General features: G+C 38.0%; 1 protein-coding gene across 1 annotated transcript; it reads right to left on the bottom strand.

Moving 5' to 3' along the window:
* Positions 1–15,731: 15,731 nt before the first annotated feature.
* LOC136239211 (uncharacterized) lies at positions 15,732–22,123 on the bottom strand. The gene is made up of 3 exons (XM_066029939.1): positions 20,977–22,123; positions 20,210–20,738; positions 15,732–16,032 (listed from the first exon to the last, which is right to left on the bottom strand). The coding sequence occupies exons 1-3, from the start codon at positions 22,121–22,123 to the stop codon at positions 15,732–15,734; spliced, it is 1,977 nt and encodes a 658-aa protein (XP_065886011.1).
* Between the last annotated feature and the right edge of the window lie 2,048 nt (positions 22,124–24,171).

The following is a 24,171-nucleotide window of genomic DNA, read 5'->3' as shown; positions in this document are numbered from 1 at the left end:
TTGGAGTGGCCTAAGGTTCCTTCCATTTCTCAGACAAGAGGCTAGCTAGTCTCTTGTACTTTCTCCCACAATACACAAACTAGAGGTCATGCATATAAATTACTTAAGCCTCCTGCCCACCTTTCATGTCGGGTCAACTATTTTGGTACTAGAGTAATTAATGATTGGAACAATCTTACAAGTGATATTGTAGGAAATTCTTTATTAAATAATTTTAAATCAGCTGTAGATAATTACTTTTATGACTATAGATTTATGTTAATGTAATAATTATATTCATAGTTAATTTTTGTTCATTGCATCTACTTTATGTATGTATATGTATGTAATTGAATGGGTGTACAGGCTTCTAAGCCTCAACCCAAATCACATCATAATCATAAAATATGGAGGCTTCATGACCCATTCTTCTGGTCGCAGAGAACGGTCATGTCTATTTTTCAAGCTGGACTCAGCAGATCGGGCGGGAAAAAAATCCCTTTTTTGGGCCCACTTCCGACTTTGAAAATTTTTCACGTTATATGTGAACTTTTTTTTTTTTTTTTCCCGGGCTAGATGTAATGCCCTTTCCTACCACCCCCAGCACAAGAGGCAAACATGCTGGACAAGAACTGAAAAGCGGGACATCTAAAAGCAGTGTAGGGAGTAACGCGTTACTTATGTAACGCGTTACGTAATATTATTACTTTTGTGGTAACAAAGTAATATAACAAAATACGCTATAAAAACAGGTAATATAACGCAAGCTACTTTGCTTACAAATATAACGCGTTACCTAAGTAATATAGTTAGGTCCCTATTTGGTGATTATTAGTTTCTCATCCACCGCCCGCATCCTTCTTACGCTACCTCATGGTAAGCCATTATTTACTCTGCGCATGCTCAGAAGAACACGTGATACCAAACTGTTACAATTTTTGTTGATGAACACTACAATGCGCTATATATCACCAGGAGAACTGTTATTTTCCTTAGCAAATTGCTGCAGTGCCAGTTGCAATCGTACTCTATCGACTTCATCAAAGCAGGCTTTCAGTTGACTGTCGAAAAACAGTTGGTGATCACGAAAAGTAGAATCAGCTGGAAAAGGAAATGTTTGTAGTAAGAAAGAAAGACAATTTGGACAAGGTCTGTACATCAGTGTGTTAATATTATAAAATAATGGTAATACCCTCCCGCCCGCATCATAATAATTAGAAAGGCTGGATGAGAAACTAATAATCACCGAATAGGGATCCAGGGGGGGAGGGGGCACGTGCCCCCCTCCCTTAAAAAAATGTATATAAGATCGAGATACTCTAATAGAGCAGTCAATCACCAATCACTCTAATAAAGCAGTCACAGTATTCATGGGGAAGTGTAGCTTACTTAGGAAGCTATAAATAGGATTTTATTTTACATAACATACGTGATATAATATATTTGGTAAAGGATAACTAGCTATTATTGTTGTGACCTTTTTTTTTTTTTTTTGCTCTTCAACTTTTTTTCAGCAAGGTGCCCCCCCCTCTTTCCAGACTCTGGATCCGCCCCTGGGGCCTTACTGTAACGAGTCAATATTACGTAATATTATTACTACAAGTAACGAAGTTACTAATCTCGTTAGTTATCCTCTGAGTAACGACTAGCCACAATGAAGTAATGAAGCCTACTGAATGAAGCTTATTCACCAGCTTCTTACTTATAACCAAAATTTGCATATTGTCCAACAACGAAATCATGTCACGTGATAAGGTGGTAGTTTCACACGTGACAGCTTAAGGCTGTGGGCACAAAGTAATATAATATGTAATATTATTATAGTTATTTTATTTTATGGGTAATATGTAACTGTAACTAAATAGTTCAGTTGCAAGTAATATGTAACTAGTTACTTTTACAAAGTAACTTGCCCAACACTGTCTAAAAGTCCCTAGGGCCCTTTGTTAGGCCCATTACCGTTTTTGTTTGTTTTACGGAAAGTCACATTGCATGACAAATCACAAGGGGGTCACACACAGGCACTCACTGTAGGTAGATCTGCGGCCACGGTCTAAGTCAAAGGTCAAGGCCACCAAAATTGTGCCAAGTCAAGGTTAATTAAACTTTGGAACCCCCTTTCCCCCTATATAGTTAATTCCCCTTCCCTGGATAATTTTTGTAACTTAAGTAATTATATCTGTGCGTTATAATCATTTGTGATTTCTGCACAGTAAAAACAAATAATAATAAGTTTCCAACCCACAATCAAAAAGTACTGAAATATCGTCGCCGCTAAGTCACTGGTCAAAGATCGAAAAAGGCTCTTAGTCACAGGTCAAAGCGAAATTTTGGCCGGTCAAGACTTTGACTGCGGTTGCAGACCTACCTACAGCGCGTACCTACATGACACCCCCTTGAATCAGTATGTTCCTTGTTTTCTCAAGCGATGTTGTGAATTCTACAGAGGTGAACACATCTTCTCGAGATGACTGAGGCAGACTCGGAATGACTGAAATCGAAGGAGTGAAAGCTACTCGTAAGAACATGTCACAGTGCCGGATCTAGATGGGTTTCTGGGGTTTCGACAGAAACCCCCTTTTAAAATTAGTTCGGTGGCAGTCTAAATCATGATACGTAAACATTGTTGTAGGATTTGTCATAGCAAACAACTACACACCACTGTATTTCAGTAGCATGCATGCAGTTGCACTTAACTACCACCATTTATAGCTATTAAACCATAGATAGTCCACTATCTATGATTAAATCCTCAGCAACACTTCACTTTTCATCTCCCACTGCATTAAAAACGATCGAGATACTCTAATAGAGCAGTCAAGTAACTACTCTAACAGAGCAATCAAAGCTACAGCTTATAGTATATAGTCACCATCTTTGCCCTATAGTTAGCTACAGTTTAAAGCATTGCATTTATTGTAATTGCTAACTAAAAGTAGCCTAGAATCTGCTCTCAGAGTTTCTAAAAACTCAAAATTTTCTGGAGAAATGTCGTCAGGTGCCTTATACTATTTAAACTAAAACTAAAAGTTTCCTTAAAGTTTTGTTTCCTTTGTTTTTTTTTAAACTACTATAGTTTCCTTAAACTTTCAGAAACCCCCTTTTAAAAATCCTAGATCCGCCACTGTGTCACAAGTAGTGAATACTGTGAAATGAATATTATATGGTGTCACAGTGTAAACTGCAAATGTTGGTATAGAGACTATATATACATGATTGTCTTACTTGTGGATGTCAATCTGTTTATGAAAGAGAAACCATGATTGGTGAAAACTGCATGAATATTTACATAAGTTGGGTGAGGTGAATCCTAGACACAAGACTACCACAGTTGGGCCAGTACTACCCCACAAGTGGGCGTCATTGTATCTAGTGGCTACTCAGTAGTTTTGCAAAGTTAGAATTAACCATAGCCATGCTCTGCTCACTTTTCCCTTCACACAGGTATTCAATCCTATCAGTTTGTATTACATGACCTAGCTAGTAATGTTAGACTATAGCTGCTAGTCAATCTGCACTAGGACATGTATATGTAACAAGCTAAAGACTGCTATGGGATATGAACATGTAAGTATCTGTCATGCTACAAAGTGTTATAGCAGCAGAGAGATACGTACCTGGTCATCCTGGTGTAGATGGCAAGTTTAATCACATGAATGAATAGTTTGATGGTACTGCTATATGTGGATCTGCAAATTTAAAGCATTGTACTTAAATATTGGAATCAGATCCGGAATCACAGAGCACTGAGATCTATGGACACTTTTGTGATGGTGTTGATATATTTATTGACGAGGTCATGAAATACACCTTAGCCACGTTTGGGACCTACTTGACATGGTCACTACTGATAATGAGGTGGTCTTATTAATGAAGTCATGAAGCACACCTTAGCTGTGTTTGGTACTTATTTGACATGGTCACTGTAATGAGGTCACAAAGGTCCAGCCATCCATTGGTGAAGTTTCGTTGTATTCACACACTTGTCACGTCCACAAGTACACAACAAGTCAATGCAATGCTTATGCATGTCTGTGTGTATACATGCATAAAAAGAAACATGGTCTGGGACAAATCAAATCACTGCACCAAGAACAGCCATGCATCATTTATTATTATTATTAATACTTTACAATACAGTAAACGTATTGAGGGTCAACCAACAACCCGTGTTGGCAGCCCGAAAAAGTTAAAACTTAATTTACTTAATTACAAAACTAAAGTACCGAGAAATTGCTACGTTATAACAATTACTACATCTGCAACAAAAATGATACGTACAAGGATTGTCAGCTGAAAAATGAAGTGTGAAGTGTTGATGTAGATAATTGTAGATGTTGACTTTAATGACTGATAGTGGCTGGCTTAGATCGATGGATGGTAATTTACTCCACAGTCTTGATATTCTGTTGAAATAGAAATGTTAGGTCATAGTCAAGAAAGAGCTCTCAGTCTGTCAATGTGTGGACATTGATACGGTGAGTTTTCCTGTGTTGAGGCTGCAGGCTTCACTTCAGGTGGCCATGCATTTCCATCAATTCCTTTAAGCTTGCCAACTTCTTAGAGGGACTATACAAATGGAAGTTTGAGGCAATTAAATATCTGTGTGCAATTAAATATCTGTGTGTATACTTAACTACTAATGGTGTTTTAAACTACAGCTGCTACCATATGCATGACAGGAGGAAATTTTAATGAATGAAAAATTTGATGAATCCACACTTCATCAGTATTGAGAAACCATAGATCTAAACATGTACTTTTAAGGGCACTTATGGAGTTTGACAAACTAAAATTTGACAAATTTAACTGATTTGTCAAATTCATTGATTTTTTCTTTTGTGCTATACAAAACTTGTTAATGTATACATTTAATAGGTACATAGATAATGCATGTACATATTAATTCTTATTTTATTCATTTATTTATTAAGGCTTTACAGCACAAGTGCTGAAGATCTGTAGGACACTTTGTCCTATACACTAGAGCCTGTTTAAAGATGTTAAGTTTGTTTGAAAAGGTGTAGAAAGGAGAAATATCCATGACTGGACTTGAACCTGCAGCCATCCAATTTACGCTTGAACGCTGGTCAGGATGTTTTCTCCTTGTCAATTTCATGAGTTTGTATCCATAGGAACTTAAGAGAGTAATTGTTATCTCAAAGTACCCCATGTGGAACCAAAAGGACATTAGTTTATTTATTAAGGCTTTACAGCAGTCTGTATCCTACAGCCTGTTTAAAGATGTATGTTTGAAAACGTGCAGAAAAGAAACAATCCATGACTGGACCTTGGCAGCTTCAAACCTGATTTACCACTGACTTGTTCAATAGAGAATTCCTTATAGCTTTATCATGTGGAGTTACAATGCTTGAACACTTTATTTAATATCTGAGAATCTAAATCTCATGCAATTGCATGAACATAATTATTCTTGCAGATCTCATCACATAATAATATGAATCATATTATTATATTATATAAGATTAATATATATAAGATATATAAGATTAATATATATAAGATATATAAGATTAATATATACACCTTGGCAGATTAATAATATGATTCATATTATTATGTGATGAGATCTGCAAGAATTATGTTCATGCAATTGCATGAGATTTAGATTCTCAGATATTAAATAAAGTGTTCAAGCATTGTAACTCCACATGATAAAGCTATGACCATGTATTTCTTACCTTTCAAACCATCCAAGCAGCAAGAAGCTGCCTGCAGATTTTCTCACATTTGGTAGCCTTGTATGAGGTAGCTTTTGAAGTAGATATTATTACTAGAGAGGAGTCCAAATCCCAGAACTGATGCATACTGTAGCTAGACTAGTTACCAAATTAAAGTAGGAAATAAACTTTACTATATAACTATATGCAAACAATCTATAAACATAGTTTGGAAGTTTTGTATGCATGAATAGCAAGCAGTCAAATTCATTGACACATTGCTAATCTTTCTTACTGTATGAATTGACTACATGTACACAATTTTTCTTGTCAACAGCAACTGAATCTGAGGTATACGCTATAGTTATAAATGTCACTGTAGCTTAATAATATGACATGTTCACATTAGGGCTGAAACAGATATCCATATTATCCGGATATCCAGATAATAATTTACTATCCGGATAGTAACTTGATGCCATCAGGATAGTTTCTAATAATTTGAAGCAATTTTATGTTAACGTTCCTTGATCCAGTTAAACATTATTACAAACTTACTTACTCTTTATTTAACTGTTATGTCTATTGTAAAGTACTAGTAAAATAAACATGTTCACAACAAATATACAATGCTTTTATAGCAAGTGACGATGTCACTATCCGTAGAATATCCAGAAAGATTTTGTTCAGGATATCCGGATAGTAAAAACTACTAACTACTATCCGTTTCAACCCTAGTTCACATAGTTTGCAACTTGCACTCCTCGCAAGTTGGTTAAACACTAATAGTGGACAAGTGGATAACGTCCAGTACCAGAGATAGAGGAATGCCCATACTGTATGCTATCCCTACCAGTGCATAGTGGACGCATACAGCATCATTACACCAAGAGTGAAGAGTAAAAATGGCTGCATGCTCGCTTAGAGTATCTTGATTACAAGCTGAATGATTGACATCCACAAGTAAGATACTCGTGTAGTTTCAAAGCATACAACTAGCCAACAATTACAGTGTAAACTTTCACACCACCTGTTTCACAGTGTTCACTGCTTGTGACATGTTCTTCCATGATTCCTTGGTCAGTCACTCCCAACTTCAGTCAAGTCATTCTAAGTCTGCCTCAGTAATCCAGTGTGTTGCTAAGACGTGCCTTGTTGAGGAAGAAAATATTCACCTCTGTAGAATCCACAAAATTGCTTTAGAAGACAAGGAACACACTGATTTGTCATGCCATAGATCGAAGAGTAGGTAAAGACCTGAAATTTTGCAGGTCACCTTGGAAATTATTTCTGAAAGATGAAATATTGCCTGAAATCTTGTGCATTTGAAAGATGAAAGTTGACGATCGAATGGATGTAATGGAGTTTACGAAAATCTAAAATTACGGATTTTGTAAATTTAAATTATTGAATTTTATGGATTTTAAATTTTGGAATAACTGAATTTTACGGAGAACTATGAATTGAAAAGTTTTTAGAAAGATGAAATATGGGCACCCATATTTCAAAATTTGAAATTTCATAGACGATTTTGGCTCATTACCTACCCCTTGCCATAGATAATATCTATGGTCATGCTGTTCAACCTGAGATTCATGCAATGTGACTTTCCGTAAAACAAACAAAAACGGTAAAGTTCACAAAATGTTAAAAATTTCTAAGTCAGAAGTGGGCCCAAAAAAAATTTGTGCAGACCAGACTGGACTTCATTACTAAAATTAGGACCACGTGCATTTATGACTTTCATAAAGAAAAAAAATATCATCCCTAGCAATGTACAATTGCCTGTAACCATGCATTGTCACAGTTGATGAGAAGGCAGTGTGTAATGCAATTGATAAAACTCTGACTGGAGTCATCTGTGTAAGCTGCTGTAACCACATAATAAACTCAGTAAAGCCTAGACTAAGAAGGCATTTGTGTTCCTCAGTCAAGTTGGCTCAGGAGAAGGGTGCATCCAATTGGCTTTCTTGTCTTCCATTGAAGTCACATACTTTTGTACTTCATAAAGCTGCTTTTCATGATGCAATTGCACTTCGCTATCATTGGCTACCATCTGCCTGCCTACTTCCTGTACCGGTGGTCACTCTTTTACCATATATAGAACATGCTCTGTCTTGTCCAAAGGGTGGGTTTCCTTCTTTGAGACATAATGAAGTGTGCGATCTAACTGCCAACTTACTTTCTGTATCTGTAACAATGTTGTCATTGAACCCCACCTTCAGCCTCTTTCTGGTGAGACCCTTCAATACAAAACAGCTAACCGTGATGATAACCCAAGGCTTGACATTGCAGCTAATGGTTGTTGGGGAGGACAATTTGAGAGGTCATACTTTGATGTCAGAATTTTTAACCCTAGTGCACCCTCAAATCAACCCCTACATTCTGCATACCGACGTCATGAATACCAACAACGGGTTCATGAAGTAGAGAATGCCTCATTGACTCCTTTACTTTTCACCACTACTGGTGAATGGGTGATGCTGCTACTCAGTTTTATAAGAGATTGGCCAACCTTTTGAGTGCTAAGCACAGTCTTTCTTATGGAGTAGTGATGGGATGGTTGAGATGTAAATTAAGCGTCTCCTTCAGTGTTGAGATCTGAATTCGTGATGCCAGGTCCAGTTTGCACTGTCCTGTTGCTAAGGAACCGATTGCTGTGCAGGTCACTGAGGCTCGTATTTAAGTTCACTTGGATTTGTTTGTTATGTATTATGTACTGTTTTCAATAAAAAGAATAGCCATAAAAAACAAAAAAAAAAAACTAAGAAGGTATGGGGCTAAATCTGATGAAATCCCAGTTTGTGTCAAATCTCCGTGAACTTTTTCATGAGCCAACCCAAGGGGTTGGTTACACTCTGAAATTTTGTACAAGCCCTTTGAAAATAATTTTGAAATTTTGGTCTGAAATTTAAATTTTTGGCCTGGATCTTTTCATTAGTGCACGCCCCACTATTGACAACTCCATATTCCATGGAATGTGATAAGCTGCTGACAAGCTTTTCTTGAATTCAGTAAAGCTTCACCAGTCACAGATACTTATTGCCAACTTTTATAGTGGCACAACATGCATTTACCTCTAAACCGTTACCCGAGCATCTAATCCTCAGGGGTGGATCTAGGATTTATAAAAGGGGCTAACTCAAGGTACTAGTCTCTTTGGTGGAGGCGTGCGAAATTTTTGAAAAAGAGATGCTAAAATACTGCAATTTGGAGACATTTCCACATAAAATTTATTTTATATACTGCCTTTAGATATATATAGCTCTTTGCAGCATTTGCTAATGGAAAGGTTTGGGTAGGTTCAGACAACCAAGCACATGATGCACCTTCTCACAATTGTGTGCTCCACAATTGTGTGTGTGATAGAATAATAATGTTGAAGCTGGAAAATTTTGAAATTTGAATGATACGAGATTGAATCTGAGAGTATTTTCAATGGAAATTGTGTACCTGAATTAAGTATACTGGTACCAGTAATAACTACACAAGTAGATAGGCTTGTGCCAATTATGCCGGCATAATTTCGAGCATAATAGGTTAGCAAAAGCATCAAGCATTATACCAACATAATAGGATGATTTTCAAGAATTTTAATTAAAATGCGCATGCCAAAAATACTGCACTACATGAACACTGAGCACATTATTACTGCATTTCATATCAAAAACTTTGCAGTGTTATTATTTTTACTATTTCTTGACTGATTATTCACACTTTATGGAAATAAGATCGAGATACTCTAATACAGCAGTCAGGAAATGTAGATATACTGCAATAAAACAGTCAGCTCTAGGGCATAATCTTGATTTTGAGAGCATAATTTTGAGCATAATAGGCTGGATTTTTGAGTACTGCTCAAAAGCATAATAGGCAATATTCAAAGCATAATTGGCTCAAGCCTACAAGTAGATGAACAAGCCTTTTAAACAGACCAATGCACTTCATTGTATGTATATAGGTGCAGGCAGATTTGGAAAAATTCCATAACAGAACCAACTTTTATGCTTACACTGAATGTTCTATTAGAGTAGTTAGGTGACTGTTCTATTAGAGTATCTCGATCTTGTACACCTCCAATGCTGATCCGGGTCCTTGTTGCATAACCTTTAGCATAAATCCACTAATAATGCCTTGGAAAGATGTTTATAAGGTGGTTTATGAATATTTGTATTATTAGTGATCATATAATTATGCTAAGACAAAATTTCATTATAATCCTCAGCATATTATAAATTTAGTTATTTCCCAAGAACAATTGATGAATGGAATCAATTACCCCACCATTTACTTGAGTTGGAATCGGTTGATTTATTTGTAGTTAATGTAATTGCATGTATGTAAGTAGTTAGCTAATCATGTATGCATGTATTTGATTTTTCTTGGGGCTGGTCCCCCTGGACACATCAGTAGTTACTGGCTGTCCAGTATAGTTAAAATAGAAAATATTAATCATGTAAAGCCTAAAAATGAAGGGGGGAGGGGGGGGCTTCAGCCCCCGAAGCCCACCCCCTAGTCTGAATCCTGTAAAAATAATATTATTGTTTTGACAATATAAAGCTGTTCATTACAGCTGCTTCAGTTGCATTTCTAAGGGCCTAGGTAAGATTAGATTTAACTGTGAAACATTGCTGCGGATGAGTATAACTATTGCTATGAAAGATCTATCTTGCAAGTTATGCAAGGTTTATCTTGCAATTTATAAAGAAGAATAGCTAGTCTATAGACTGGCTCTGAAAATGACAACTGCAATAGTGTATTTGTCACTGCAGGCGTGTAACTACATCTTACTGAATCATTCAGAAATTAATTGTACAAATTATAATACTATCAGGTATTTATAAATTTATTTGAAATCACTGTAAGCCTCTCCACAGCAATATGAAAGTGAAGTACAAAGTTTTTAAAGGATTGACACTTTGTATTCCCCTCTAACAGAACAGTAGTCAATACGCTGGAAGTACAATAAAATTTCTTGTTTGATATTGTCAGAGGCCAGCTTACGAGTAGCAGTGGGAAAAATACTAATAGTCTTTCCTAGAAATTTCATACAGTTAATACTACAGATGTTACCATTAGACATTGAGAACTGTGTACTGGGCACAACTCGACAACCTTTAAAATGAAGGGATAAGCATTTGGGAGGTTGAAACTCAAAGCAGATGTCAACAGCCTTCAGCACTGAGCTTGTTGAGGTGAATCATTTTTACTATAGTAACAACCACTCAACACAGTATGTAAACCCACTGATGGATCTATATCATCATTGTCATAATGTAAACTACAGGAATTATTACAGTGATAATTAGGTCTGTACCAACCAGCAGAAGTCTGTAGAAGAATCAGACCAAAGAATATAAATATGTATACCCAGGTGTGGAGGTGAATGGGGAGCTAATAACTGAGCAGAGTACCCACATTGTTCTGACTTTGAAAGGACAACAAACAGAGCTAGGTTGAACAAAAGGACTGGGAGACAATGGATCACCCTGAAACACTCCCATACAAATATGTAATATTGTTGTGTTCCAGTCAGCTGTAGAAACAGAGACGAGAATAGCAACTGATAATAATATGAAACAAAAGCGGTTGGTAGATCCAAGTATCATAAAAAGGTACTGATGGCAAACTGAACCAAAAGCATTTTTCAGGTCCAGAAAAGACATAAATAGCTAACAGAGTCAATACTAAAGATTTGTTTCATTGTACCATTAATAGAAGAATCAAGCAATTTAACGGTTAGTTAAAACAAGCATAGTGATAATATTCGATGAAAAGGTTTTCCAATTAGGCCAGGCAAACTTGATTACTTGTTTCTCATCCATGTAATTTTGGATTTCCAAGCAGGCAGGAGGTCATTTTTCATTATTGAAGCTGTCTGTTACTATAAAGGTTAGCTAAAGCCTATAAGAATATATACTTACGTTTTACCACCGTTTATGAGGTGCAAGTGACAATTGCTGTGCTGTAAAATGATAGCTAACCTTCTTAGCATCAAAATAAGTGTGCACGTGATTGATCATAACAGCAACAATGAAATTAGAGGCGGTGGGGTAAAAAGGGATGCAGACAGGGATGAGAAACAATTAATGAAGTTTGCCTGGCCTTACTGATGTTAAAGTAATAGGGCGGAATTCTCCTTGATGCGGATATGGAAACTACAGCAGCGGCCAAGTCAAATATTTACCTACAATTTGATTTTGTCAGAGCTTGCTTCTCTGCCCACTGTTTGAGTAAAGCAAAGGCTTTCTTTTACTTAAAACTTTAATTCCGTTGCTTGTCAGTTTTGTTTTATTTAAGTAAACCTATTTTTGTTCACTTAAAAAATTTTCTTTTCGCCTTTCTTGTGACATCATAGCAATCCAGCAAACATACCATAGATATGGTACAGAGGGGTATGATCAAACACTACCCTGTAGTGACCGCCAGGATCTACTCATTTCACTAGCCAACTGGACTACCAAGTAACCACACATCTAGCCACGTTGTTGTTGGACAACAAACTATAGTAGTACTACTCTTCCGCTTGTCGCCAATGCGAGACCTCTGACTTCGCTTTTCCTCTCACGGTGCTTATCAATTGGAATTCCTGTTCTAAGAGTGTGGTGGGATCAAGTATCTTCATTGGGCCCTACTTTCCAAATGCAAGTAAAACCTGGCTTGTTACCAAGACACTCTATTGGTAAGGATCTTTCATGATACAGCTTTGAATGTTACTGCTGTTGGTAGACCTCATCTTGGTGCTCCTATTGGCACCTCTGAGTATGTGGAAAAGTTTACTCCAATTCACCTTTAAAATCTTCAATTTCCCAAGATGAGCATCGTATGTTGGCTCCAAGGGGTCTATCACGGTTAAAATTGCATACGAAATTTGAATTTTTAAAAAGATTTTTGTAAAACTTGAGCTTGAAATTTCAAATTTCATATTAATTTCAGATCCTCATCTAGTACCCATACCCCCACACCCTGCACCATATAATTCATATTGGTATGTAGCTGCCAAGCGCGGCTACCAGTTTACTTAATACCATGTAGAAAGTACCACTAGCTTACAAACCACAATATATATATATATATATATAATATATACGAAACTATACCTACTACAAAACAAAGTCTAAATAATAATGTATGACCTAGTGGAAGGTGGGGGCCTGCACAGTTTAGATTCTCTGTGCCCAAGTGAGCCTAAGGGAAAAAAACCCAATGGGCTTTACACTTTATTTTGTGCCCATCAGGAAAAAACCAAAGTGCAATTCCACCCTCTAAAACAACATAACTGTACTGTATGCGTCCAGTCAACAAATTTAACACCTTGGTAATCATAATGGTCTACAACTGGCCAACAAACATGTCGATCACACGTATATTAATCACCTCTTGTAAGGGCGGGCGGGTGGGGGGTAGCCTACACTTTGAAATACGCAGCATAGAAGTGAAATACCCTACTACCCGCATGTGTGACAATTTCTGATTCCGGTTGGAGGTTATTTTCTGTCTAATTCACTTTGTTCAACCGACAGAAAATACACCTCCACCCTCATCTAGTACCCATACCCACACATCCTGCACCATACACATTCATATTGATATGTAGTTGCCAAGCGCGGCTACCAGTTTAATTAATACCATGTAGAGTAACAAAGAGTGGGGAAGTGTTGACTTAAAGCCAGAAACTCTGTTGAAATACCTATCAACACACACAGAGTACCCTCCATTATGCCTTTCATTTATACTGTTACTTACTGCACTTTAATAAGGCCATACAATTATGTGGGACTATGTATACAACTCCCAATTATGTAAAGGATATAACTGGAATCCCAGGTTTTGTGTAACAGACAGCCTCTCTAACAAGGAGTACTAAAGAAATCCATTCTTAGCTGTTTCTCATGTTCTGCTTGAAAACCTGATTGGGGGCACTTATGGCTGCCACTGTGGTTGATCCACCTGCCCTTAGGCAGCTCCTTGAACCTGCCGTGGGATAATCCTCCTGATTCTCTCAACCTTTCACACATTCCATTGGCTCTCTGCCTGTATTTCTCCTAGCTTTACTACAGGCTCCCAAGCACTTCCTTCATGGTAGATGTTGCCTAGCTAAGCATAATTGCCAGTCTGGGTCTCGTAGGTCCTCAAGTGCACTCTGGTGGTCTATTTGTGAATACAACTAGGAAGCATGTGTAAAGTTAACACAGGTGTGTGCTTAATTACTAGTGCTGAAACGAATAACAATTTTTACTATTTGCATAGCTATGAACAAAACAACTGAATATTCGATTATTCTTTAATCATGTTTTTCTGTTCAATAAGTACTGAAACCTTTGTTAGGGAACAAGGTAAAGCCTGAGAGTTTCTATCTCTTCTGAAATAGAATCTTTACAGCATAAATATGTCACTTTGTTCAGAATATTAAATTTCAAGACTGGTTTTATCCATCTGATCACAGCATACAAGGTGCTAACGAATATTCAAGTAGTGTCTTAACAAATCGAATTATACTAGTCAATTACAGAATAATTGTTTCAGCACTACTAAAGACATATTCCTACTTGCACAGCTATTAAAGTTGAAACAGCACAAACAACACTGTCAATACTCCCCGGTACTCAGACTGGCATAATTAACTCCGTAAATATTCCCCAGTAGCCCAACTGGCACAAATAACACTGTCAAAACTCCCCAGTACTCAGACTGACACAAATAACACTGTCAATACTCCCCAAAACAGATTGGCACTGTCCATACTCCCCTATACTTATACTGACACAAATAACACTGTCAATACTCGGACAGGCACAAATAACACTGTCAATACTCCCCAGTACTCGGACAGACACAAATAACACTGTCAATACTCCCCAGTACTCAGACTAGCACTAATAACACTGTCAATACTCCCCTTATTTGTGTCAGTCTTAGTACTGAAGCAATGTTCTGGTATGTCGAGAATGTAGCTTTTGTGTTGGACTAGTTTGCAGCCAACCTGTAGGTGTGCTTCACCAGTCTAAAATGGTCAACTGTAAGTCGTGGTTATCCTCTTCTGCTTTGACCATTAATATTTTTGCCATTTTGACTGCAGATTCAGCTTTGCCATTACTCTGGCTGTGGTGTGGAGAAGATGTAGTATGGGTACATTCCCAAGTGGCCGCAAATGTCTCATATTCTTGAGACTGGAATTGAGGCTCATTGTCTGTCAGTACTATTTCCAGTATTCCATACCTTGCAAAGTGTGCTTTTGTGTGATCAATGACTGTTTGACTTGTTGTATCCGTGATAAAGTCCACTTCCCAGAAATCACTATAATAGTCTACTGTCTACTGTAATGAGGAAGTCTTTCTTCTTATGTGTGAACAGGTCCTGAGCAACCACTTTCCAAGGACGTGATGGAATTTCATAAGTCATCAGTGGTTCACATGGTTACTGCAGATATCACAGTGACTCACCATTCTTTGATATCCGATGACCAAAATATGACATCTTTGGCTCTTTGTATACCAGCCTCTGTTCCTTGATGGCTTGAGTGAGTTCTAGATAACATTTGCTTTCTCAGACTCAAGGGGATAATTACTCGATAGCCTTTGTATAGTATCCCATTTTGAGCTGTGATCTCACCTCTGTAGCCCCAATACATTTGAATACATGGTGAGACATCCTCTCTCTTCAGCGGCCACCCAGATAGTACTGTTGCTAACAATGTTTGCAGTGTGATGTCTGACTGTGTGTGATTATCTGTTGCTGTGTTGCTTGACTTGCTTCACTCACTCTCAAGTATTCCGCAAAGTTGACAGTTTCAATTTCTGAATCAGCTAATACCGATTCCTCAGTTGGAAAATCTGATAAGGTGTTATCTCTGTGTCGCCGGTCTTTCAAATATGCTCTACTTAACATGTCTGCTATGTGCATCTGTGACCCAGGGCAATATTTCACCACTAGATTGTACTTTTGTAGCCTCAGTATCATCCGTTGTAACCGTTTGGGGGCATTAAGTATAGACTTCGAGAATATTGGTACAAGTGGATTGTGGTCAGTATGGACTGTCACCATTTCTCGGCTCAGTAAGTACTGGTTAAATCATTCTGTGGCAAAAAGTATGGCAAGGCATTCTTTTTCGATCTGGGCGTAAGATTGTTCTACCCTGCTTAAAGCCCTTGATACAAAGGCCACTGGTTGTCCATTCTGAAGCAACGTGACTCCCAGGCCCTTGTCAAAGGCATCACAATGGAGAGTGACCTCCTCTGTTACATTGTAAAACTTCAAAACTGGTGTTGATGTGACCAGCCGCTTGACACGATCAAATGCTTCCTGTTGTTGTATTCCCAGTAAAAGGGCACTTCTTTCTCTGTTAGTTTCCAGAGTGGGGCTACTAGTTCCGCTAGATTGGGCAAAAGTCAAGACAGATATTTAAGGGTGCTCTGTACAGTTCGTACAAGGCTTCCCAAGACATAGTCTGTTTTGCACTAAAAGAAATATTATGGTCACTTTATTAGCCTGTGACATGTTGACGCATTTTAATACCTGTAAATTAGGTATCCCATAGCAACAAGCACACGCATCTTGCCATTCTACACCCTCTCACTTAAATTAGAACTACTACGTCATTTTTAATCCAATAGACATGAAATTTTCACACAAGCTACTTTAGTAATTTTGCCAGAGAAGAGCGTTTGCCATTTTGAAATAGCAAGTCCAGACGATGAATAACATGGAAGTAAAGAAAAAGATTTCTGGGAGTGTCAACCCGAAAGATAAATATGTAATGATTGAGAAGTTAAAGACAAAAATAAAAACGCACAATGGTTTGTGCTGTTTAGCATAGTGCATTATAAAAGTATCAAGGCTCTTGTGGGTAAACTGTAGGACTAGTTCTAGTATAAAGGGAAAACTGTAACTCAAGTTCTAAAGCATATTTGGCAGTTGGGTTTGGACTAAACTGTGTACTAGTGTTAGCTTATATCCAGTAAAAAAGTACAGAATATTTGCTAAAAAAAATTCGTAAGTTATAAAACAAATTAAATTTCAAGGAAGCCATATAAGCAGACTGTACAGAGCACCCTTAACGCATCCAACTTTCTACAGATTTTTTTTTCATTTGGTTGGGGTAAGGCCTGGATCACTTGCCAGGTTGGAGTCCTTATTAGTCAGTAAATGGCTCATGTATGCAACCTTCTCTAGCCTGAGTCGGAGTTTCTTTTTGTTCAGCTTTAGGTTGCTGTCTCTAGCCCACTGTAGTAATCTTTGAAGTTGATACTGATTAATCCCAGCACAAAACAAGTGTGACCCGACAATAGTGGTTTCTGCTTGCCTGGAATTATCTTGAAGTTGATGCATTGTTGCTCACTTTAGTTATGCATCATTGGCTGCATGCGTTGATGGTCCACCTGTGGACCGACCAAAATTGGTCCGAGTGGTCAGGGGTGCATGTGGCCAACCAAGTTTGGGCCGGACCAATTTTGGATGTCAAAAATGGTCCGGCTAGACTAAACTTGGTCAACCAAAATCAGTCCAGCCGGACCAGTTTTGGTGTCCAAAATTGGTCCAGCCAGACTGATTTTTCCGAGACAGGCCACACTGCTTATGGCTTAACTATGCTGTTTCAGTGTTAAGACAAGGACTGATACAGATTTCCAGGCAGTAGATCAAATGTCGCATCTTCGAAAGCATTGCAAGACACTCAAATGGTCCACAGGCGAGTCCGCAGGCTGTGGCAGCAGTTCTGTTTCTTAAAAATCGCTGTTACCAACAAAGTAACCAGACAAACAGAATGCTATCAGTCTTTGCTGGGCCATGACACTCAATAGTGCAGCATTGCCCATAAGAATGGCAGGTACACCCTTTTATAGTGGTGTCCGGAAACCCCAGCCAAATAATTTTTTTTAGCATTTTCTCAAACTGCAAATTTAAACTAGCACCCTATACTTTATCACCCACAATTTTATACCACCAATAGCCTAGTTCATTAGCTACGATTTGGCACTAAGCATTATAGAATCCATTTTTCTCTTGAGGAGAAATGAACAAATTTCTAATACATGTGCAAACTTTGTCCAGAAACGCCCGCCCCTACCTTAGTCTGTAAATGATTCAGTGACTCTTGAAAAATTTTCCAGTTATGCGCCGAATCCCCATTACACTTCATTTGCTCAGGGGGTGGAAGCTGATACACTCGTCTTTGGTGTAGGATTCTCGTCCATCGAGATTTAACTTTTGACACCATGCTTGTTGAAGATTCTTATTCTAATTGATTGCCACTTGTTACACATGCGCATGTGCCTATAGTACGTTCGCGTTGAGCTGAATCCTCAAAAACATTTAATAACTCATGGATGCAATAACACACGATCTTGAAATTTGGCTCATTTGCAGTACTGCTTGATCCACTAAAAATATTTCAAAATCTTGTTGTTCAAATGTTTGACATAATATTTACGACCAATCTAAATTTTCACAATACATTTCCTATGGAGAAGCCATATAAGTACAGTGTCCATTAGAGCCCTTTCCTGAACTTGTAATGGAGCCAAACCGTACGTGTCTGTTGTTGACACCTTTGCTGTTACCAATAATCATCTGGTTGGCAGAGATGTTAACTCTGTTGAGAAAAAATCCACTTTTAATTTTTAGCTGTTTTTCAGGGTTCAGCTCAACATGAACATACTATAACTACTACATAATCTAGAGCAACTTTAAAAAGGATTTACCACTGTCCACTTTGTTAAGCTTTATATACATATATGCTGATCTTCCTGGCTACCAGGCGAGTGTTAGTCCTCCAAGTACTACTGATTCCACTTCATATCACATTTCTAAGCTGACCTGATCTTGTGCTAGTTTTCCACATACTCTGTGGTCACTAATACTCAGCATCATTTTTGGCTGCAAGGAACTGTGTAGAAGATCATAGGCGGGAGGGGGGACTTACCCCCCCCCTCAGAATCAGAATGATATCACTTCAAAATTATCCTTCATGGAGTGGGGCTGAAAACCGTGATGAAGATTGACATACTCTAGCTAATAGAACGCTCAAATACCCTAATAGAGCAGTCAAGGCCTTCATAAAAACATGTTCCTAAAAGTAGCTATAAAAAAAAAACAATAAAAAAAAGTTGCCTACAGCGAGAATCAAACCAGGTACCTCTTACTTTACCAGTTGGTGTCTTACCACTGTAGCAAGTATTTCCAGGTGGTCATCAGCTGTTTTGTGCTGCTTATAAATGCTAATATGTTCATTAACCCTGTAGTCAACAGCTAAAAGCTTTACCAAAAAGTTTTTAACTGGAAAATAGCCTGTTTTAAATAGTTTTGACTAAAAGTTGGTGTTTTAGTTAAAATGCTTTAAATTGTACCTATAAAATTGCTTTAAATTAATTTTGGTGAACTTCGATGAGACATTGTGAAAGCCAAAATGACTACAGCTTTTGGGAGTAAGCCGCAGCCAAAATGGCTACACCTTTTAGTAATCATGTGGGAGTCCATTCCAAACATTTATAATTCTTACTGAAAAGAAATGACGGCGTGGCAAGTAGGTAGCATGTGGTTTGTAGATCTTTAAATTATGACCCCTTGTTATAGAGCCCAGTATATGTAAACGTTCTGTGTAAGGAGTGTCTTGCAAGCCAGCAAGTGTTTTAGTAGCTCTACGCTGGATCTTTTCGATGTTTTGTTGGTCAAGACTTTAGTGTGGTCCCCAGATAATGTTAGGCCACTCCAAGAAAATTCATTGTTTCCCATTTCCCGCCTGCATGCAGATTCTCTTCCTGCACGGTCATTCATTATTGCTGTCAACTGCGCATAGCAGTAACTAGTTTAGCGTTCAGAAAACCCATTTAGCTAGCTTTTCACTGTTCAGGTTCTTAGTTTAAATATTTCCACTGTGTAAGTTAGATATGAATTCGAAAATTAGTGGAAATATCTATAATGAACCGCCCGCCCACATGTATTTTTGAGGTCAGTGAAATGCAAGGGGGTGTCACTCAGGCTCTTGCTGTAGGTCGATCTGCGACCGCGGTCAAACTCTACGTCAACGGTCAAGGCCACAAAATAGCTCTTACAGTGAATCAAGGGTCAAGACGAGATGGAAAGTTCGAAACCCACATGTAGCTATTATCAAGTTTACGGAATTATATGTAACTCACAAGAAGTAAGGATCTTCAAGAAGATGTTTCAAAGCTCCAACAGGAATTTTGCCGTGATTGTAATGATTTTTCTCTCCCAGCTGTTGGTAGCACGCACCAAGAAAATATTATACTAGGTTACAAGCGCAAGGTGCATATTGGAAAATAGAGAAATAGTATTAGTATTTGTGTTACAGGTAAAGAAGGCTCAAGGAGCCTGTAAAGCCTGATCTGTACAAAAAGAATTTAACAAATTTGCAACTGCATAGCAAAAACTTATATACAATAATAGTTAACTAATTAATAATCATACAATAAAGTAGACCAGCCACTGTTGAAAATTTTTTTTAAATCATTGAGTGTGGGTGTATTAACTATGTGATTGGGTAAACTGTTCCAGTCATTGATGGCTCATACAGTGAAAAAAGTAGATCTCACTCTTGATGTTGCTTGAGGTTTAAATAACTTGTAATTGTGACCCTAGTTGTTGATGAAGTTGCAGTAGTAAACAAATCTGATGTATCTAGACTGAAATGGCTGTGTAATAGCTGATAGAACATTATCATATCACCGCGCAGTCTGCGGTATTTAAGTGATGGCAAGTTTAGAGCAGTGAGGCGATCATTATATGTGTAGTTTTGAAGATCCTGGACCAATTTTGTGGCTCTTCTCTGTATCTTCTCTATTTGTTCTTGATCTAGAATGTACTGTGGTCCCCAGATGATGTTACCATACTCTAACACTGGGCGGATATATGATTTATACAAGTTGATGAATGTAGCATGGTCGAAATTCTGAAAAGTCTTGTGAATAACTGCTAGTAGTCTGTTAGCTTTCTTGGCAACTGTGGTGGTATGATCGTGAAACTTTAACTGATTGTCAATCATTATTCCCAAGTCCCTTACAACATCACAAGATGTAATAGTAGTGCCATCAATTACATATTCACCAAATCCATGAGGTTTACCTAAGTGTAACCAATTACACTTACTGATGTTGAACTTCAGTTGCCATTTCTTAGACCATGCAAAAAGCAAATTATATCTTGTTGAAGTTGGCAAAAGTCGTCCACAGTCCTGATAGTTCTGAACATCTTCACGTCATCTGCAAATTGAAAAATGGGACTATTAACTATTAGGGCACGTCGCTGACATATATATTAAACAAAATAGGGCCCAAAACAGAGCCTTGAGGCACTCCACTACTGACACTTGACCAATCTGATGCATGACTGTTCAGTACATCTTTTTGCTTCCTTCCCACAAAAAAATTCTTCACCCACGCTAGCAGCTTGCCAGATATGCCACACCCTTGCAACTTGGAAATTAAACGGTTGTGTGGGATGGAATCAAATGCCTTAGCAAAATCAAAATACAAGATATCAACAGAATGGCCGTTGTCAAGCACTTTGGTCCAATCGTTCATGGCCAATAACAGTTGAGTTGAACAGGATCTTCCAGGAGTAAAGCCATGTTGATGAGGAAGTATCACATTATTAGTCATCAAATGTTCTTGGATGTTGTCTTTAATGATGGATTCCAAGATTCTATAAATAGGCGAGGTCAAACTAATAGGACGATAACTGCTAACATTAGAGCGATCTCCCTTCTTATGTACTGGAGTTATTAGAGCTTCCTTCCAGTGCTTGGGTAGTACTGAACACTCCAAGGACTTGTTAAACAGGAAAAATAAAGGACTACTTAGCTCTTGTGCACATTCTTTTAAGCAGAATAGTGGCCAGCCCTCTGGGCCAGGAGCTTTATTGGGGTTCAGCTGGGTCAGTTTGTCAAACACTATTGCTGGAGTAATTGCGATGTCTGTAAGCGAAGAATGGCAACCATCTGATTGGTACTGGGGGATTGATGTACAGTCCTCTTTAGTAAATACACTAGTGAAAAATTTATTGAAAAGCTCACACTTTTCTTGATCTGAGTCAGCAGCAGAATTATCATCACGTCGTAATGAATTAATTGATGGGTGTGTCTTGAGACGTGAATTCACATATTTCCAAAACTGATTAATATTATTGGTTCTGTTGGATGTTAAGTTAGCCTCATATTTCCTACGAAGGGATCTAGTCAAATTACACAGCTTGTTTCTAGATTGACAATATACTTGGTAATCTGCTGGGGACTTACTACGCTGACATTTGTTCCATAACTTACATTTTGTGTTCTTTAAATGTAATGCTGCTCGTGTCATAAACAGATTTTTCCTTAGTCGAGGAGTTTCAAAGGGAACACAGTCATTAATAATACTAGTTAACCTCAAAGCAAATTCATTGTAAGCCGACTGTATATCAAGAGGAGACAGAAGATCGTCCCACTCAATAACTGTTAGCATTTGACACATCCGAACAATATCTGCTTGATGTATGTTGTAGCGTGGTTTGGAAGCAGGGTTAGTAGAACAGTAGCACAAATAATTAAACTGGAGACATACATGGTCACTTAAACCCAAAGCGGGGAGAATATTAACACTATTGATCATTTCTTCTTCATGAGGTCAAGGATGTGTGGTGTTGAGTTTTGTACATGCCGAGTAGGAGCCTCTACATGCTGGAAAAGGTACTTGTCTTGTACAGTGCCAAGAAACAATTGTGAACAATGATTACTACAAGAATTTGATGACTAGTCAATGTCAGGCTAGTTAAAATCACCACATATCAACAAGTGTGTATGGTCATCAATTTCTGTAAGCAATTTACACAGACCAATAGTACTTTGGAAGGTTTCAGAAGAAGGACTACGATATATACAACCCACAAGGAGTGAGTCATGACCCATCAGTTTAATTGATATCCAAACATGCTCATAGTGTGGATATCCATCGAAGGTTACTTCTGATACTATTAATTTGTTGGAAATGTATATCCCAACACCACGCATGGCTGGAGGGGTCTGGTGAGAGTCAGGGTCGAAATTGAAAAAAGCTTGATATCCATAAAGTGAGAGTCTAGCTGAAAAGAGAGAATTAATACTACGTTTTGGTAATATTTCACTGATTAGAATCAAATCTGGTTCATCACCAGCAATGAGTGTAGATAAGTCATCCATTTTATTCAGTAGTTGATCAGCATTAGTGTACAAAATATCTAATTTGGTTATAGGGTTAATAGCTACTCTAGGATCTGAGTTATCAGTACTGGGTTGCTCAACATCAGGACATTGTTCAATGCTAAATTGGTTAACATCAGGAGCTATTTGTCGTGGCCCCAACAGGGGTCGCTATGCTTGTGTCCATTTGGTTGGTGGCTTGACTTGGACGTGCTGTTCGGGTGACAATAACCCCATTTCGAATAACCAAATTTGGTTGATTGACTCTTCTTCATTTGAGTTCTTCCACTAATTGCTTCTTTGATATTTTGTCATGTCAGGTGGAACAAAGACAGTTTTATATAGTTTATGACGATGCAAAATGTAAGAATTGGAAGTAACAATCTCCTTGTCTTGTATGCTTTCCATTGTGATAAGAAAAGGTCTTGGTTTGCTATCTTGTCGTTTACCTAGCCTTAGTGACTTAACTATTCTCACTTTAATACCAAAGACAGTGTTGCAGAGATCAGTAAACTGGGATCTATCACTTGACTTGTCAGGCAATTCTGGAAGGTTATATACTACAACATTAGCTTCTCTCCATTTTCTATCAGCCAATTCATCAGCGATTGAGTTTGCTGACAGGGCAGGAGGTTCAGGGGTTGTGAGGGATTTTGTGTTTGACACTTTCGTAAAAGTTTCAGATGTGGACTGGAGCTGACCTTGAAGGGTTACATTTTGAGACTGAAGTGCGTCAATCTTTGTAGAAACTTCAGAAATAATGAGGTGTAGGGTTATCTTGCTCTGCTTTAAGGGATCTGATGGAAGGGACACCTTCGCTCTGAGTAACTTTGCAGAGACATTCATACAAAAGCTTTTTATGAGCAATGCACACTGGTTGAGATTACAATAATAAGAGATGTTCTCTACTCGTGAGGTAAGCTGTGTTAATTGATTATACTGTTTGTCTTTTAGACCCTCACATGATGCATGTGTCCAAGAGTGACAAAAATCACACAATATAGCCTTACTTTCAGCATCACACTTCTCGTTACAATGGCCACACACATCAATTTTCTTACTTTGTTGGATAATAAATGATTCGGTGGGTGATTCATAACCTCTTGGCCTCTTAGCAGCAGATGACATGGGCGTACCTTCTTCCTGCGGTGTATCTCCCGTTTGGGTCTCCATCTTCTGCAAAGCAGCTGTATTCTAATCAATGCCCGCTACGCTAGACAAGCAACAAAACGAGAAAAATAACCCAGTAAACTGTAAGCTTTGCCTTTTAGGGTACCGTTTAAGATGATTTGCCACGGTACCACAGCTTCTTCGAGTAAACACGATAGTATTGGTTGTAGGGAA

Source organism: Dysidea avara, chromosome 11 (genome assembly GCF_963678975.1).
Source record: "Dysidea avara chromosome 11, odDysAvar1.4, whole genome shotgun sequence".
In the NCBI taxonomy this organism is placed as follows: domain Eukaryota; kingdom Metazoa; phylum Porifera; class Demospongiae; order Dictyoceratida; family Dysideidae; genus Dysidea; species Dysidea avara.
Note: the sequence above shows the minus strand (reverse complement) of the source record. Positions and strands in the feature narration are given on the sequence as shown.